The sequence below is a fragment of the Argopecten irradians genome, chromosome 8 (genome assembly GCF_041381155.1).
Source record: "Argopecten irradians isolate NY chromosome 8, Ai_NY, whole genome shotgun sequence".
In the NCBI taxonomy this organism is placed as follows: Eukaryota; Metazoa; Mollusca; class Bivalvia; order Pectinida; family Pectinidae; genus Argopecten; species Argopecten irradians.
In genome coordinates, this window is record NC_091141.1 from 38,592,795 (window position 1) to 38,607,667 (window position 14,873).

Sequence of the window (14,873 nt, forward strand, 5' to 3'; positions counted from 1 at the left end):
TGTTGGAAATGTTCACCATCAGTGAAATAATAAAAGAAGAATTTGGTATTCATAATTATAATATGATGTCATATGCATGATTTCAAAGAAACTAGATTTACATCTACACTATAGTAATAAAATCTATATGGACATGTGATTTGTAGAGGGATTTCTCTTTTTAACCTGGACAGGGATATTCACATTTTTACTGGTGCGAGATAGGGTAAAGAATCGATTAATAGAATCTTACATGGGTCTGTCAAGTGGACAGGGATATCTCAACCCGAGTGAAAGATTTTGGCATCTCAACCCGAGGCTTGCTGAGGGTTGAGGGCCAAAATCTTTCACGAGGGTCAAAATTGCACGCCGGGGTTACGTAGCATGTATTGATGACATCACGTTATTGTGTAGCGCATGTGAGCTGTCTTACACCCCTCTGTGTAAGATAGAGTTATCTTTTCCCTAGCAACCACACGATATCCCTGTGAAGTATGGGAGAAACACAAGATCTTTGCACATGCTCACATATGGTAAAGAAGAAGAATACTTCACCCTCTTTGGTGTGAGGCAGGAGAGCCCAGCCTTGTGTTAGACAACTTAACCATGAGATTCTTACCCCTCAGGTTGAGATTCTCCTTTTACATCCCAAAGGAGTGAAAGGTTCTATTAATCTCAACTCGAGTGTAAGATTTTGACTGACAAACAATATGCTTTGTCCACGTGTGACACAGCAAGCCTCAAGTAGACTGGCTAAAATCTTTCGCTTGGATTGAGAAATCCCTGCCACTTAACAGACCCATGTAAGATTCTATTATGTGTTCTCTCCAAAGACAGGAATATCGACAATTTTACCATTTTTAAGATTTTTCTATCTCATCCTAGGGTAAAGACAAGCTACATAGATCTTTGCACATTCTAAACAATTGTTGAGGTTGCGGAAACACTGCAACAACAATGACGACAATTCATTTATGCCACATCATTGTTACAGACACTAAAGTGGTGCACAGGGTAAGAAAAGAATCATTCACCCTGTTAGGGGCGAGACAGGAGATATCCAATTTTGGTTGAGAGAAATAAATCATCTTTCTTACTCCACTCAGAACAGTTAACTTGCGATAGCGATTTGTAATGTTACAGTGAGCTAAATGTTCAAGTTAAAAAAAGACTAAATTCTCAGTCATATAAATTACTTTATTTCTCAATGATAAATATCACATCAGTGTTAATTTTATGTTATCAAAGTCTGCATCAATTGAGAGCCTTGTATGGAAAAATATGAAATTATCACACATTTCATACATTTAAGCAACAATTAATTCTTCATTTTTCTTGTCCCATTTAAAAAAAAAAGAGAAGTACATGGTTATTTCTGGTGAAATTAATGGCAGTGCCACACTCGTATATTTTTCAAGTCTCTAGTTTAACTTTTAAAATGATTTAATTCCCATAGCACTAGCTGTCTATTAAAATAACTCAAAGATTTCATGTCTACTTCCCTGTATTTGACCTTTGACATTTCCTGAGCAGGTGAGGAGTATATGATATGTCAAGACTTCTGTCAGTTTGATTCACCAAATGATCTAGGATGAAGATGAACCAAAAAGGTCTATACATCTGTAACTATGAATCTGAAGATTTGCAATCATTTGCAACTTCAGTATTTGCCATCCCTCTGTAACAGCACTAGTGAAAACAAGGGACATAACTCTTGTATGCTTCCATCAACTGGTGCTACAGCCGAGGATATCTATGGACACTTATCCAGCACACAGGTAAGTTCTCCTTGATCAGCTATTGAGTAAGGTTGTTTTAGTCTTTGTGTTGGGAATGTTTCGCGCACTCTTTAGACGTCGGACAGACTCGCGGAGGTGTTTGGGCTGAATAGGTCCAGTCTCGCCCCATTGCTTCATCACGTCTAGTGCTGTAAGTTAATATCAAAAATTTAAAAGTGTTAGTCATTAAGGATGTAATCATTTGACAAAGGTTTGGCTGAAGTCTTGTACCGGATCAGAAAACTAGATTTTCAAAAACACATCTTTGAATGATCATTGCTCAAAATAAATTCACAAACATGCATTTCTAATGAACTGCTATTTCTATAACCATACAAGAGAAAAATTCTTATACGGGACCATTTTGACTTCTGCAAGGAAATGTAAACACTTCCACTATTCAAAGGTTATGAATAACTGTATGCAAAAAGACTGAAAAATGTCTAAAAATATAAGTTTAGGAAAATCTTATGTATTTAAATGCAGGTTAATGAAGTTGAAAATAATATCAAAATTATTCTATTAACTTATACAAAGCAACATTAAAAAAATCATTTTTTTTTTTTTTTTTTTACAAACGCTGAATTACATAATAAAGTTGTAATGATTCATCCAATGTATGGATGACCATAACATACCTTCCTCTACAACTTCTCCAACAAAAACCTTAGCGATACCAGACATAGCAATTACAACATTTTGTGCCACCCCCGATCTTGTTATAGACTGCATCAGCTGTCAACAAAAGAAATACATATATGTACAGTCATTTAGAAAAAAGAGTGATCATTTTATGGCATTATATTTTTTCATTTAGCAAGTGATATTAAATTGTTAGCACGGCTTCATGTAATATACAGGGCATGTTGCTGCAACATTGGACTTTTGTCATAATTTGTGACATTTTAGTAACCATGATTCCTGGTCATAACTATTGGTCATGATGTTTTTACTTCGCACTGACCAAAGTAAATGTGGTCTAGGAGCATAATATGAAGCTAAATAAAGTAAAAAAAATTATGAATACTTCTGTTACATGATCATGAAAGCTTCATCAATAAATTCAAAGAAGCAAAAATGTAAATTCTTAAATGTAGAATGCTAACATCTTTTTGAAGATCATGGATTAATAATTAACCCTTCACCATAAAAACATGACAATTAAGTTTGGATATATATTTGGACCTATCTTACAAACTAGTAGTTTTTAAAACAAACTTTAACTAATTTTCAGGTTCCTGTGTGCCATACATGTATATGTTACCTTAATTGGTCTCTGCGAGGCTACTCACCCTCTTTACAGCCGCCTTTGGGAATGCTGCTCTCCTGTACATCTCATATCGGTTAAGTTGTTCCTCTGTAAAGTTTGAAACCAATACTCTGAAAATGAAAAAAAAAAAAGATTCCTAAGCTTTGATATAAGAAAGAACAATCCATAATTAAATTTAATTTGCTGGAATTACCAAGTTATTAGTAATTTTCAAATTAATGACCCATAATTTGGACAGCTGCAATATTGTAACTCAAGAAACTTTTCGACAGATATTGTTATCATCTTAAGATACAGTATGTAATGACTCTCTTGCAGGCAAGAAAAAATGAATTAGATAAGCATATGATTTTTTTTTTCATATGATATTCATATTTTTTTTTTCTAAGTTTGCAGACTTCACATTTTAATGATACATTTTTTTTTCAAATTGGGTTTTATTACAACTTTATGTAACTAATGGAAATAACTTACGTACCACACAATATCCGATAAGGTTTGTGGAGACTATATTGTTCCTATTGTTGATGGAATACTTTACGTGAAAAGATGATATCCCCTGCTAAAGTCATTGAAGCGGGAAGATTACAAATATTTATGTTCCATCACCACTGGAGATCTTAGTTCCACACAAACATTATCAGGTATCACGTGGTATGTGAATTAATCCTATTATAGTGTAAAATTTGTAAACAAAATGAGTCACACTAATTCAACCTGCTCCTTTTATATGTAATATTTATTAAATAAAAAGAGTACTGATATTTTATTGCAAGCTACTATTAAAGCGGAAAAATTAGTACCACTTCTTGTCAGAAGTTACTCCCATAACATGAGAGTCGACTGGTCAGCTGGGTTTTTTTTATCGGACGTTACTTTGCTGACTGTCAACTCTCATTTCCGAAGGCCTATTTCTTTGATGCAGCTTCCGACGTCGGATAAAGTGGAAGGAAAAATGCAATTTTACCATTATTTATAGCTCTAATAGTTATAACATCGATGGGTACTTACAGTTTAGGTATTAAGTATCCCATTTATCTAGTAAAACCATAATTTGAGGCCTCATAAAATAGTATTTTAGCGGATTAGATATGATGAATCCTTTCCGTAGCATTTTGACCTAGTTTTAAATATGGCGGCTGGTTGCTACAAAAAACGGGCCGAGAATTCATGGGGGCAGAATACAAGTAAAAGTAAAGGCAGATCAAACATTTTGGAAACTTTGCAATTCTTTTTTTTTCTATTTACCGGCCGGATTACTATCAACATGAAGTTTTGTCTGGGTCATGAAAATTTCCGTTAGGAGATGTTAATATTTGTTTTAGATGTTTTTACAGCTGATTTTGTCAAAATACTTGTTAATCTATGAAAAAGAGGTAGGTATTTGACATTGATGACTATTTAAATATGATTTAAACGTTTTACATTGTCACAATCCAATTTTTGAAAATGTTACCATTAAGCATCGGGTAAATGGCCTATCGGAAGTTAGAGGTTAGACACGACGTAATGTTCCAAAAGTGTCTCGTCGTGCTATACCTCTTACAATGTAACAGTTGCTATGATAAAGTGTATTAAATTTAAACTGGTCATCATCATGCATTTGCTCACAACTCTCTTTCCAATATAAAGCTAGCAGTGAAGGATTTTTTTTTTCCATTTCAAAAGCAAAATAGAGCAATAAACCGGTTAATTAAAGTGATAACTGTATTAACTGACTGCATTTTTAATCTCTCCTCTTCTTGCTTTTCTTTTTTGTGTTTATAAACTCGTATTTCTTCTTCTGTAGGCTCATATTTCCGTTTTCTATCAGGAGATTCACTGGCTGCTTTACTGGAACCACTGGGTTTTCTCTCCCTTTGACCCTCACCGCTTGCATTTGATGCAACATTGCGGGATGAAATAGATTTCTCGGGACTGGTATCGCTCTCCGATTCTGAATGACCCGATTGTTCATTTATGTTATCACTAGTGTTACCTCCCTTTTCACTAGCAGGGGATTTAGATGATTCTTTTGATGGAGATATACTGTCATTTAAGCTTGATGAAGCCTTCTCAGGTGTAGCACTCATTTTCGCAGTTACTAAAACCCGGAAGTGGTAACTTAGTACTCAGCGTGAATAAGGTGTTTGAACACCAAAACGACTTTTTGTATCGAACTAAAGCGTTTTTAAGATCACTAATTTTGGATTTTTCCCAGATGTTTTAGGAACTCACAAAATGCTGATATTTACTTTTAAGGAAATCAAATGTCGTTCTTGATTGAGTTAATATTCCATAAGCTTAAATCGCAAGTAAAAAAAACCCATTAAAATGTCAATCAAAACAAATGTTTACACCTCCGTTTCCAAAATATTAATCAGGGAATGACCGCGTATGAATTTGTTTTAGCAGACATAAATAAAAGATTAAAGCGTGTTATGCATCATAACAAAATGATTTTTACCATCAGATAAATCATTTTAAGATACATGGTCCTACTTTTTTGTATATTGTGCTTTCTTTAATAATATAATGACTCAGGATTACATGCACTATTTTATGAGCAGATCTACCGATTGCGGAAGAGCACATTTCCGCTTTGTAAGTTCACGGTCACCTAAAAATCTCGACAGAGCTAGCGAACAAGTCGTGAATGTTAAATAAGTGTTTGGATGTAGTAACAGCTCAACCGCTGCAATTTGGAGACTCAAGAATAAACTCCTTAAGGCCAGGGTAAGACTTAAGATTCAAATCGAACAACTTTCGAAGAAATCTATCGATTATATCGCTTTGTTTTGTCGACATGTTAACCCACATCTCTTGTGTATTCGATGACCTCAATCGTCATGCGAAGAGATTCGAATGCTGAAGCCAACATTATAGACATTAGTTCACTTTATCATACTGTTTTTTATGGAATTATATTTGAAGGATCAAAACTACAATTATGATCTCTGTACATGACCGCGTCATCGTGTGCGAATGACGCATAGACAAATGAAGTTCCGAGTTCCCACTTTTGACACTAGCCTAAAGTGTTTTTGGGGGTCTCTGATCACCTGATTGTTTACTCTTATTAAGCTGACTGTTTTACACGTGTCCATTGCTATCGAAAGGGTACCATAGAAAGACATTTTGTTACCCAAAGTGACAAAACCGGGGAGTCTTTATCAGACCCTATATAAATAGATCAAAATGATAATGTAACTATTCATTTGACATCAATATTTGAAAATTGTACTTATCTATTCAGTCCTTACGACTGGAATATATAGACATTTTTTATTTGTTAATACTAGTGATACTTTTAAATATCTGTAAATAACATTATAAGCAACAATGTGTGCGCAGCCGGAACTCAAAAGTCGGTGTAGGAGGGGAAAACCCCTATCGCCACAAAGATTCAATACATCATCAATGCCGCTCCAAAAGTGTTTACACTTTCAACGAGGTTGCCATCAGCAAAGTATCAACGAAGTAATGTTCCTTACTTGATACACATCGTTTGTTGTCAATGCCATATGTTGAACACAGTGCTGTAGGCCTACTGGTCAGCAACCAATTCTCGCCAAGTACCAATTCTCACCAAAGCATGTTTATTTGTAAGTAAGTCTACACACTGATTTTCAAGCAATTGCTTTGTGGAAACCTGCATGGTAGCATCGTCTATCAGAATATGACTTAACTTATAAACATTTTGTGTGTAACCATACAGATGCACATGTGATGGCTAGAATGGGTACTAGGCGAGAATTAGTTGGTGAGTTAACTTAGTTGCCTGCCAGTATAGCAAAAGTCAAGATTTACTTTTCATCTTTATCAGAATTGCATGGTTACAGTAATACTATTTTTAACATATAATATTTGATAGAAACATTTAGCTTTAGAAACCTTGATTATCAATAAAGCTTAATTATATGTTTTGTTAAACATAAATTTACATGCTATCTCCCTTTGGTTTCTGTATGTATAGAGCATTTATTTAGCCTCTAACTTGACTTTCCATTTGTGAATGTCAAAAACTACATCTTAGGTGTTTTATTACATGACATCTGAAGGTGTAGAGGTTGAAATGAAAATGTTTCCAAAAAAAAATCAGTACATTACAAGGTATTGTTAAGTCATTATTTTGATATCATTCGAGGGAATTGGGCTGAGAGGAAAGCAGAACAAACCGTTTTGAATTTATTTCCAATTGGGATTATTTCAAATTTTCTTCAATTTATGGAACTTTTACCTTGTTACTTCAATTCCTTTAAAATTTAATTAGAATTAATTATTATTTTTCAAAGGGGATAAAAGAGGGCCGGCACTAACCCAAATCTGAATGTGAAAAGATTAATTTGAATAGACTAGTGTAATTGCCATGTGCACATGTAGTTATCAATTTTGAAAGATTCAATTTACAAATTTAAAGTTATGAATAATCTGGTTAACAATAATGAATTCAACAATGCTATTTTAGAACACTTTTTCTATATATTGAAAGATCTGAAATATGATATAATTTGGTCAGACAATAACATTGTTCAGATATTTACAATGATGACGAGATCTAAACCATTTAACTTCCTTATTTCATACATATAATCTGACCACAAGCTAAAATAACCATATCCACAGCATTATCAGATTGTAAACCCTGATAGAAAGCCTGATCATCTGTGTAAACAGGTGGCGACCTATCAGATTTTTGGCTGATATCCTGGTGGTCAGTTTTACTGGCCTAGCAGGGGTATATACACCTGTATCAGATAGATGTTTATCTTGTGATAGATCTATAACAGCAGGTAAAGGTTTATATACACACACCAATAAAGACAAAACATTGACATTGGGTTCAACTTTTACAGCCACTTTGCTTTGTTGTAATATTATTCAATACTAAATATGGTTATATTCCCCCCTGAACTTTACAAGATAGTTTGTTCACTGATCTGGAAACACAGATATTGGTTTGACAGTTGACGAAAAACAGTCACCATAATTTCATACAGTGTCATACTTGCCCTATCTCTCTCTTTTTTGAGATCTGTAATAAGTTTCTAAAAATATCTTACCCATGCTTCATTTAGCAAGACCACCACAGGCCATAATACAGATTAACCTACTATCCTAATGTATACATGTATTAGTCATACAGGTTTTTGTTACTGAGCTGTGGCCTTATTTTGGCTCGATAGAAAAGTACAAATATACATGCAGCTACAATCTGTGTCAGAATTTTGTGGCCTTGGAACTCCTAGCATTCTGCTACCTGTCTTTAGAATATTTATAATTAAAGGTTTAAGTGTAATTTTTTATCCATGGAGTGCTTGATTCAATGTTTCATAATAAGGAAGTAATTTTCAGTTTTAAAAAATCTCCATGGCAGTCATAGAAAAAACATGCAGGAACTGTATGTCAGGAAAAAAATGAAACCATATTGTACATAAAATATGTGCTAAGAAGAAGAACCATTAACAAGTGGGAAGGGGGTTGTGAAAATGGAAAACAATTTGCTTTTCAATTTAACTAAAGTGCAGACTTTTACATGATATGACAATGATGGCAGATGCTCTTTGATAAATCCCCTCAAGCTTTCAGGTGGGTAAACATTGTTGTTTGTCAACATGAACCAATGAACCAGTTATTTAGTAACAGATCTGCATGTACAGCTTACAATCATTGTTTTAAGTCTGCACTAAAAAAAGTCTGATAAATTTGCACTTAATTACCGCGCCGATTTAAAAATGTACCGTATTCAACCCAATGAGCACCCAGGACGTTTAAAAACTTGAAAAAATGAAAAGGTGCTAATAAGACGAAATTATTGCAAATCTAGACAGTTTTGTGTAGTTTTGGTCTAAAGTTGTATTTATGCGTTGACAATTGAAATCGAGGCCTCAAAAAGGGAAAGGTCACTTATAGGGACATGGGCGCTTATTGGGTCGAATACGGTATGTATATACCATATTACAACAGAATTTCCAATCGAACTAAATCAGAATTCTATTGCATTTGTGTGTTATTATCATTATCTGTTAATATATGAAAATTATAATGCCATGCATTGTGATGCATTTAGACTTCTTGCCCTATTCATATGCCATAAGAGCTGTATTTTGTAAAATCTATTATACCTATACATGTAGTAACATAAAAGTCGTAGTACTGAAGGCTTATTGCTGTCTATTGTGTTACCACAATACATGATGATAATAGTAGTTTGTATTTAATTATTTCCTTACCATATATACATACAGTACAATCTATAACCACCAGTTTGAACCCCTGTTGGCCGAAGGCACTTTCAATTTTAACTAGGCGATATATATAATTATTTTGTGCTGATGAATTTTTACGATGCTTCAGTTGTAAACACCTTTTCCATTAACTACAATTGGGGTCTATGACCTATGTCTCTGGCTATAGGCACAAACTGTTCTTACACCAAACTGTACATTACATTACATAGTACCTCAACTTTATACTTGGGACAGAAACGAAGAACAGAAAAAAAAATCAGCTATTTGGGAACAATAAAATGAATTACATTTTCTCTATGTTTCCTTTCTTAATCCTAAAATTTGGGCAGTATATATATATATATTATATAAGACCTGCATGGCCTGTAGAACTTGAATAATAGTTTTGAAAGTTAACTGCTTACATATAGGAAGTTGACCAGACTTTCTCAACTTGGGTCCAATGGCTGATTTATTGGAGGGATGGGTAATAAAACTAGATGTCAAATTTATCTCCCTTAAACATGAGATAGAGACTTGTACAGGTACAAACCAGCTTTATGGATCTTTGAACACAATACTGTAATGTTTATAAACGTTATACATAAACTTACTGTGTCAAAGGCACATCACATAGCAGGTATTTTTTTAACTGATTAATTTGAATCTTAAAATAGAAACATTTACTGTTACACAGGCCAATGGCAGTATACACACATGTGCAGTCACAGCATCTGCATGTAGCTAAATGTTGAGTCAAAGTAGAATTTGAAAGTTTTGTGTATTTATTTACATTCTGTGGTGCATTGAAGTATAAAAATCAATGGTATACTGATATTGACTTGTGTATTGCAGCATCTGGAGCCTAAGACAGGCGTGTTATAGTACTGGTAGACTAGTGATGACACAGCAATATCACACCACTGTACCCTACTCCACGACTGTACTGGCTCATATTCTCAGGGTGCTTCCTCCACCTGTTTATATATAATTCTGGTATAGCTCAATGTTTCTGGGTGTCATCTTGCATTTTCATCTTGTAAATGTTCAAGATTCTGTGATTGCAGACAGTAACAATGATGTGTAAATGATTGTCTCCCCTTTTTGTAGCTGAATGATTCCAACACCCCCTACCCCTACTGCTTTGTACTACATAGGATGAGCAAGATGTGGCGAAAATGTGTTACTTTAGTTTGATGGCAATATAAAAATGGCTAGAATTCCACCATTGCAGGGAGCTCATCGCCTCGAGACACAGCATGAATATACCACAGCCTCCCAAAATATACAAAAATTTACTTTCGGCACATTACATTGCACACATGGGTAGGAGGCCATTCTTAAATGATTCTTGCCCTTAATATAATATGAAGTGAAACCTAATAAGTGTTGGTCCTGTATTTACTTGTGAATACAATTTTAGATTTAGGAGAAAATATTTTTCTGCAAATTGAAATCAGCTCTGCCAAGATGCCAGAAGATGACATTAACAAAATAGTTTATATAAATGTCGTAATTATGACTTTTAGGCATCAATTATTTAGATACATAGTGTATTATAATAAAATGCAAAAAAAAAAAAAATACTACTGGGCATGAAACAAATACATATAGAATGAAACACATTCACATTGGACATTTCGTGAATGTATATATTCTGGCATTTCGTGAATGTATATATTCTGGCATTTGCTTAAAGTGCATTCATGTGTGCATACATGTACTTTTTGAGCCACTGACATGTAGCACTGGTACTGTTGCACCAATCATGCATATCATTACCATAATGTTCAGTCTATTTCTGTTCAATGTGTGAAGTGCTGATAATGCTATAGCCCTATGAAAAAGAAAGGGAGGAGATTTCTCTGTGTACTGGTACAAGGTTGTGTATACTTTGTATATATGAAGGCCTTTGGGTTATATTGGTATGGAATATCATTGTTGATAAATAGCCTATTATAACCCTAATAGAATGGATATGTATTTCTTATGTCAATATATCACAATGTACAGAGTTAGATAACCCAGTGGGCCTACGTAGGACTTTTAAAAGTCGTAGCTTGGCCCACGTACCCTAAATATCTGATTCTGTAAAACATGTATTTTCTCCACCTCTCTAAGCATCTTGCCCATTTGCACTGGTGCATTGCATCCATTAGCAGGTCATGCATAGAGTACACAATGTAATCAGTGGATCTGCTCAACAAGGGTCAGTGCTGGGGCCTAGCCTACCATACAAATCTTATCATGGCTACAGTGCTGCATGTCGGACCATATTGCCTACAATCAGAGAAGGACTTTGACATTAATTAGACCACTATCTGGACCAGCCTACATTCCCAAACAATCTGATCACTGTCAATTTCTGTTGTTCTCTACTATATAATCAGGTGTTATGTAGAGTAACTCTGTAGAATCACTCTCAAGTTACCCTGCAGTCTTCCTTCAGAATAGATTTATGCTTGGTAAGACCTTGGTTGAAGAGCCATTATCACCCCAGTTCTGTAGTCCGGTGCCAGGTATATATATCCACCAAGCATATGATATTGTCCAAGCTTAATGCTAAGTCCAGCACCAGTATTGGTAATACAGCATGCAACTTCATTTAAAGGTCTAAGATGCCCATGGAATTTGGTGTTTGAAGTCTTCAGTTATTGTGAGTTGTCTACCTTGATTGTTTATCATTTCTATAAATGGACGTTATGTTTATTTCTCTCACATGTACACAAATCAATGACATGCAATCAGTAGCTAGCCTCATGATTGGTGACTCTGCTGAATCAAAGGATTCATTAGCTAGAGGGTCTTGTTTGTATTGATAATAAATATTGATAATGAAACTGTTACAACTTATTTCAATGCCACTGATTCATGTTCATTTTACTTTGAATTACTATCAAATCCATGTCTATTATCTTCCTTTAGTGTAATCCATTTGTAAACAATTTAACATTAGGACCTTTGACTTTATCTTCTCTGGGAACGTTTTAACAAAATTTTGTGGAGGTCTTTTACCTTCTAGTTCTTTACTGGCAGAAGGCTAGGTAAAACTAAATTGTAAATGTCTTTGTTTACCTAGCTATACTATGAGAGGCGTTATAAACTTATCCTAATGGGATTGCTAGCTGTTTCATATTTACATATCAAATTGTTTTCTTGAATACTGTAAGCATGTATTGCCACCCTCCCCATCCCCTCCTCCAGGCGTAATATTTTTTTTTACATGTTTGAACTTTGTTGTTGAATGTCTAAGAGTGTTCATATCGCGAAAATAACAACACTGCAAATGTTTTATGCATGCATTTCGCGAAATTAAAGTGAATAGTCGGGCTAAGGAAACCAGTCAAAATGCGTTCATTGGCCTTCCAAAAGTTCTCGCATATTAATACGACGGTCAAGGTCTGCTTACGTTTCCTAGTTCTGACCATTGAAATAAAGAAAAGTTGAAAGCATTGAAAGAGAGGCTGCGTAGAAATGTAACCACGGACATAGTCAGCCGGGAGGACGTTTTAGGATTCCTATACTTTAAATTAATCTCTACGTACGCAGACAGATTTTGACGAAAAAGTTTATTTTTCTATTCCATAAGAAATTATACTGGATACATTCACAGCATTTTTACCGACTTTAGCCATCCTTGCCCGACTGTTCACTTTAAGCACTCATGAAAATATCCATGTTTACAGTAACTGACAATACCAATAATTAATTGACCAAATATCTTAAATACATTAAAATTTGTGGTCAATATATATTGGAACTCATATATGATCATTAAGGCCCTTTGGGACTCTTGTTTTGTGGAATGAACACTAGGATCTCCTGACTTCTAACCACATGCCCTCCACCTCTGGGTCGCGAGTTCGAATCCCATGTGGGGCAGTTGCCAGGTACTGACCGCTGGTCGGTGGTTTTTCTCCGGGTACTCCGGCTTTCCTCCACCAACAAACCTGGCACGTCCTCAAATGTCCCTGAATAGGACGTTAAACTAATCAAAACAAAAAAAAAGTACACTAGGTTATATAAACAGCATCAGTTAAACAAGCTCAGATTAGAAAACTGTTATCTGTACTTTATTATATAGAGCAAATAGGGAATAGGTCCATGTGCTATATTTTGAACCCAAGTAGTGTTCTTCAGTTGACCCCATCAGAAGTGGAACATAAATTTTCTAGATGAATGAAGCTTTGTAGCAGCCCTTTTACTGTATCTGGTTACATAGCCCAACTTTGAAGACATTCTCAGGCATTTGCAGTGTATCTGTATACAGTGTCTAATACATTAGCACCAGTTACTGGCCACTGTTTCTCTCATTGAGTCTGCTTTCACAGTCTGTAGGGCTAAATTAAAAACAGCTCTAGCACAGATAGCTGCTGATGCATTTGTACCCTGAGTAAATAGTATTGACCTCTTGGATATTATGGAGCGTTAAACATGCCTGTGATTCTACTGTAGGCTTTAGGGGAAGTGTACTGCACAGATATTTCTGGATTCTATTTAAAGGTTTTCACATTTAATGAGTGATCTGTTATATAATTACAATTCATTCTTTGGCATTACGCTCAAGATCATTGAGAGAGCTATTTCTGTTCGTAAACTTACTATTTTAACATATTCATAGCTATTCCTTTACTCAAACTAAATATCATATAGACAGTGTTCTGTAGCTGCTTGAAAACAATATCTACGTTGGCTTTTATTATACGTTATGATCATGCTGATGGCTGTGTCTCTGTTAAACCTTCATGTATTGTACACAGCTGTATAAAATTGATCATTATTGGTGTGTGTATATAAAAGATATTGATCCAGATTATATTCAATTATTTAAAGTTCAATATATTGGCTGTGTTTCTTTGTAGACATGTAGTTGATGTTTTGTACCTAAGATCTATTCAGTGACCAATCACTATAAAATATACACATTATATTGAAATGATAAGATCTGGTTAGTTATACTGAGTTTATAATTGATTTGAATATCAATTTACATAAAAACCAGATTTTGGCCACTTGCTATGCTAAGCTTAATGTGCTATTAACAGCCAGGGTCATTTAAAGATGGCCTACTATGTATACAATCTGTTACATTTGTGAAGTGAGTTTGAGTTTTGGGAGACTGCAGTATGTTTGTGTTGTCTTTAAAAACTCTCTTTGGAATAGTTGGACTCTTGCTCTATTTGTAATGCTATCTCACATATGCATGGCACCAAAGATACCGAGCAACACACCCCACCTGGTCACATTAAACTGACCTTAGGTATATATATACATATAGATATCAACCAGTTACCCACTCCCGTTATGCTGAGTGTTAAAGCAGAAGCAGAAACTACCACTTTTATGGTGAGTTTCAGCCAGGGGACAAAAAAAAAATGTTAAAACAATTATTTTGTATAGATGAAAACTTTTCTGCTTAATAAATTAATGTAGAACATGTTACAACACAGGCTGCCTCATTTTCCAATTATGAAATTATAGTTTTACATTTCAAAACTAACCAGTTACATATGTTACTACTGTAGTAATGTCAATAGATAATTTGAATGGATTTATCCAACACAATTTATGCAATTGTTTTTGGTCTTGATCAATACTAAATTCAATATGCAGTTCAATTAAATTTTTTTAATTTAT

The 14,873-nt window shown here is 34.6% G+C and overlaps 1 protein-coding gene across 1 annotated transcript; it reads right to left on the minus strand.

Annotated features, from left to right (window-relative positions):
* Positions 1-1,162: 1,162 nt before the first annotated feature.
* On the minus strand, positions 1,163-5,212 carry LOC138330316 (transcription initiation factor TFIID subunit 11-like). The gene is made up of 4 exons (XM_069277821.1): positions 4,747-5,212; positions 3,050-3,137; positions 2,396-2,492; positions 1,163-1,906 (listed from the first exon to the last, which is right to left on the minus strand). The coding sequence occupies exons 1-4, from the start codon at positions 5,097-5,099 to the stop codon at positions 1,773-1,775; spliced, it is 672 nt and encodes a 223-aa protein (XP_069133922.1). The 5' UTR covers positions 5,100-5,212; the 3' UTR covers positions 1,163-1,772.
* Positions 5,213-14,873: the final 9,661 nt, after the last annotated feature.

What these genes read in the sequence shown, in the direction of transcription:
- LOC138330316 (XM_069277821.1), bottom strand. Translation starts at nt 5,099, where the DNA reads ATGAGTGCTACACCTGAGAAGGCTTCATCAAGCTTAAATGACAGTATA. An exon ending in GAGGAGAGATTAAAAATGCA is followed by an intron (nt 3,138 to 4,746) that starts GTCAGTTAATAC and finishes TTTCATTTTCAG; the next exon opens with AGTATTGGTTTCAAACTTTA. An exon ending in CAAAGGCGGCTGTAAAGAGG is followed by an intron (nt 2,493 to 3,049) that starts GTGAGTAGCCTC and finishes TTTTGTTGACAG; the next exon opens with CTGATGCAGTCTATAACAAG.